Source organism: Geospiza fortis, unplaced genomic scaffold (genome assembly GCF_000277835.1).
Source record: "Geospiza fortis unplaced genomic scaffold, GeoFor_1.0 scaffold406, whole genome shotgun sequence".
Classification (NCBI taxonomy): Eukaryota; Metazoa; Chordata; class Aves; order Passeriformes; family Thraupidae; genus Geospiza; species Geospiza fortis.
In genome coordinates, this window is record NW_005054697.1 from 122281 (window position 1) to 125395 (window position 3115).

A 3115-nucleotide genomic window follows, 5' to 3' on the forward strand; every position below is an offset into this window, starting at 1 on the left:
ACCCCTCACCTGGCATAAATTCTAGAGTTTCAGATGGGATTTACCCTGGGGTAAACCTGAGCTCTCAGGTGGGATTTATCCCAGGATAAACCTGGGATCCCAGGTGGGATTTACCTGGGATAAACCTGGGATCCCAGGTGGGATTTACCTGGGATAAACCCCAGGCTCCCAGGTGGGATTTACCTGGGATACACCTGAGATCCCAGGTGGGATTTACCTGGGATAAACCCGAGATCCCAGGTGGGATTTACCTGGGATAAACCCCAGGCTCCCAGGTGGGATTTACCTGGGATAAACCCTTAGGTGGGATTTACTCCTCACCTGGGATAAATTCTAGAGTTTCAGATGGGATTTACCTGGGATAAACCTGTCGGCGTCCCCTGTCTGTCTGTCTGTCTGTGTGTCTGTCCGTGGGTGCCCAGCTGCTGTCGCTGACCCTGGACGGGCTCACGGGCGTGTCCCAGGACCACATGAGGGCTCACTACCAGACAGGCTCCAACCACATGATGCTCAACGTCAACCTCTGGTCCACGCTGTTCCTGGGGGCAGGTGAGGAGCCAGGGCTGCACCCGGGCCCTGCGCTGGCCTGGAGCCCTCTGGGACTGGGTTTTCTTGGGGTTTTGTTGGGTTTTTGGTCACGGCCCAGCCCTGCCCCTCCCTGGGCTCTCCTGGAGCAGCTCCTGCTCCAGCTGGGAGCACAAACTGGAGCCCAGGAGGGCTGGGAGCTGCTCCTGGCACTGGAGCAGCTTTAAGGTCCCTCCCACCCCAAACCATTCCAGGATTAGCACTGATGAATCTCTGGGCGCTGTTCTGTTGGAGTTTGATCCCAGTTAATGATCTTTCTTTCACTAATTAACTAGGAGAGCGATTGCTCCCGCTGCTGGTGTTTCCTGCTGGAGTTTGTGGGGTTCACTGCCTGCTTTGGGGGTTCTGAGCCCAGCCTGACCCCCCGAGGGTGGGATCCCCATCCAGGCTGCTCCTCCTGGCTGTTTTCCAGGGATCCTGTTCACGGGGGAGCTCTGGGAGTTCCTGAGTTTCACGGAGCGTTATCCCAGCATCATCTCCAACATCCTCCTCTTCGGCCTCACCAGCGCCCTGGGCCAGGTCAGGGGGCAGGGACGGGGTTTTGGGTGGGGTTTTGTTCCCTGGGAAGGGCTGGGATGGGATTCCCAGGGAAGCTGTGGCTGCCCCATGCCAGGCCAGGCTGGAGCACCCTGGTGTGGCGGCTGTTTGGGTGAAGAAAGAGACGAGGTGGTTGACTCTGTGGTCATGATAATGGGACCCTGGAAAATGCTCAAGATAGATTCTGAAAATGGTAGGCTTTGTGTTTTCTCAGATCAGCGCATTCACGTAAGCAGTATGATAAATGATGTAATTGTTAGATGTGATGATTGTTTAGTAATTAAATATAATTCTTATATAATCATAGGGAGAATCGTGAGAAACCACACTGGGAACTTGAGGGGCTATGTTTAGCTGAAATCTATGTATACAATAGAACAATAGAAGTTTAATGATTAACATGTAAGTTATGTAACGATAGAATATAGAAACCCGTTCCTCTCGAATGTATGGCGAAATCAGATTTGAGGTGAAAACACCCCTGATTTCCAGAGCTCTTAATAAAAGCACCGACATATAATTGCCTATGTGATTATATGTTTCTGGATGCTAACAATCAGAAGGCTTGATTTATTATTTTATGATATATACATCTATTTAAACTATACTAAAAAGAAAAGGAGAGTTTCTAGAACTTGCTACCTAACCTAAGGATAGGAAAGTAAAGAGTGATAACAAACTCTGCTCTCTCGGCACAGTCTGAGAGAGCTCTCAGTTCTAAACATCTTTCCATTCCATTGTTTCTAAACATCCAACCGAAGCTAATCTAGGCAGACCTGTTGCATTCCACAGCAGCAGATAATTTATTGTTTGTGTCTCGTTGCTGAATTTCTCAGCTTCAGCAAATCCTGAGAGAAGATTTTTCATAAAAGAAACGTCTGTGACACCCTGGGATGGGGGAAGGTGGCCCTGCATGAGCTGCAAGGCCCCTCCAGCTCATCCCAGGATGCCATAAACCCCCTTAAACCCAGGATTTGAAGGGAGATCCTTTGGGATTTCCCGCTGGCTGCCTGTCCTGGCAGTGCCAGTGACGGGGGCTCTGTTGTGGCCGGGCAGAGTTTCATCTTCATGACCGTGGTGTACTTCGGGCCCCTGACCTGCTCCATCATCACCACCACCCGCAAGTTCTTCACCATCCTGGCCTCCGTGGTGCTCTTTGCCAACCCCATCAGCCCCATGCAGTGGGTGGGCACCGTCCTGGTGTTCCTGGGTGAGTCTGGGGGGCAGAATCCATGGGATCCCTGCCCTGGGAGCTCCCCAAACCCACGGGAGCCTCTGCAGGGAGTGTGGGACCGGCGGATCCATTCGCTCCCTTCTCCCCAGCTCGTTCCGTGGGTAAATTTTTGGGGATGTTCAGCTGATTTTTCCCCAAATTCCCATCTCCCTGCTGGTTTGAGGAACTCAAAGCTGGTGTTTTGTCTCCTGCCAGGCCTTGGGCTCGATGCCAAATTCGGGAAGGGGGTGAAGAAGACGTCGCACTGAGGTCGATCGGGCGATGCCGCAGTTGGAATGAACTTTTAATTTATTGTCTTGTACCTCAGAATCTGGTGTGGAACTGGACTCAGGACAGGGAATCAGAAGGAAACGGCGTGGAATTTATTTTTGGGTTGAGTTTGGTTTGGTTTTTTAATTCTAAATGGTCTCTGAAATGTAATCCTTTAGTTTGAGGTGTAATTTTGCTTTTTTTTGTGTAATCAGAGCTGCCCCCTGAGCCGAGCAGCAGCAGCAGATCCTTGCCTTAACAGGAAAACACAAATCCTTCCTATCTTTATTAAAGAAAACCAGACAATGGCCGCTTCTCCAGGACTTTTGTTGGGGATTTGGCTGATTTGGGAGGGTCCCAGCTCTGCTCTCCAGGTCCTTTGGGGTGATCCTGGGATTAAAGCCTTGTTGGAGGCACCCCCTTCCTGCTGTGGGGTTTTCCAGAGGGTCAGAGCAGCCCCTTGGATTTTCTCCCAGTGGGTTGTGTCAGCAGGGAAATCCTGAATGTGCC

At 51.2% G+C, this 3115-nt stretch overlaps 1 protein-coding gene across 1 annotated transcript in view; it reads left to right on the top strand.

The window, feature by feature from the left end:
• The window catches only part of SLC35B1 (solute carrier family 35 member B1), a gene marked incomplete at its 5' end in the record, with an annotated part of 5577 nt that extends 2664 nt beyond the window's left edge, over nucleotides 1–2913 (top strand). The window contains 4 exons of the mRNA XM_031065197.1: nucleotides 423–549; nucleotides 998–1104; nucleotides 2179–2332; nucleotides 2552–2913. Coding sequence (XP_030921057.1) covers nucleotides 423–549; nucleotides 998–1104; nucleotides 2179–2332; nucleotides 2552–2604 — 441 coding nt within the window. The remainder of the gene's footprint in view (nucleotides 1–422; nucleotides 550–997; nucleotides 1105–2178; nucleotides 2333–2551) is intronic.
• Nucleotides 2914–3115: the final 202 nt, after the last annotated feature.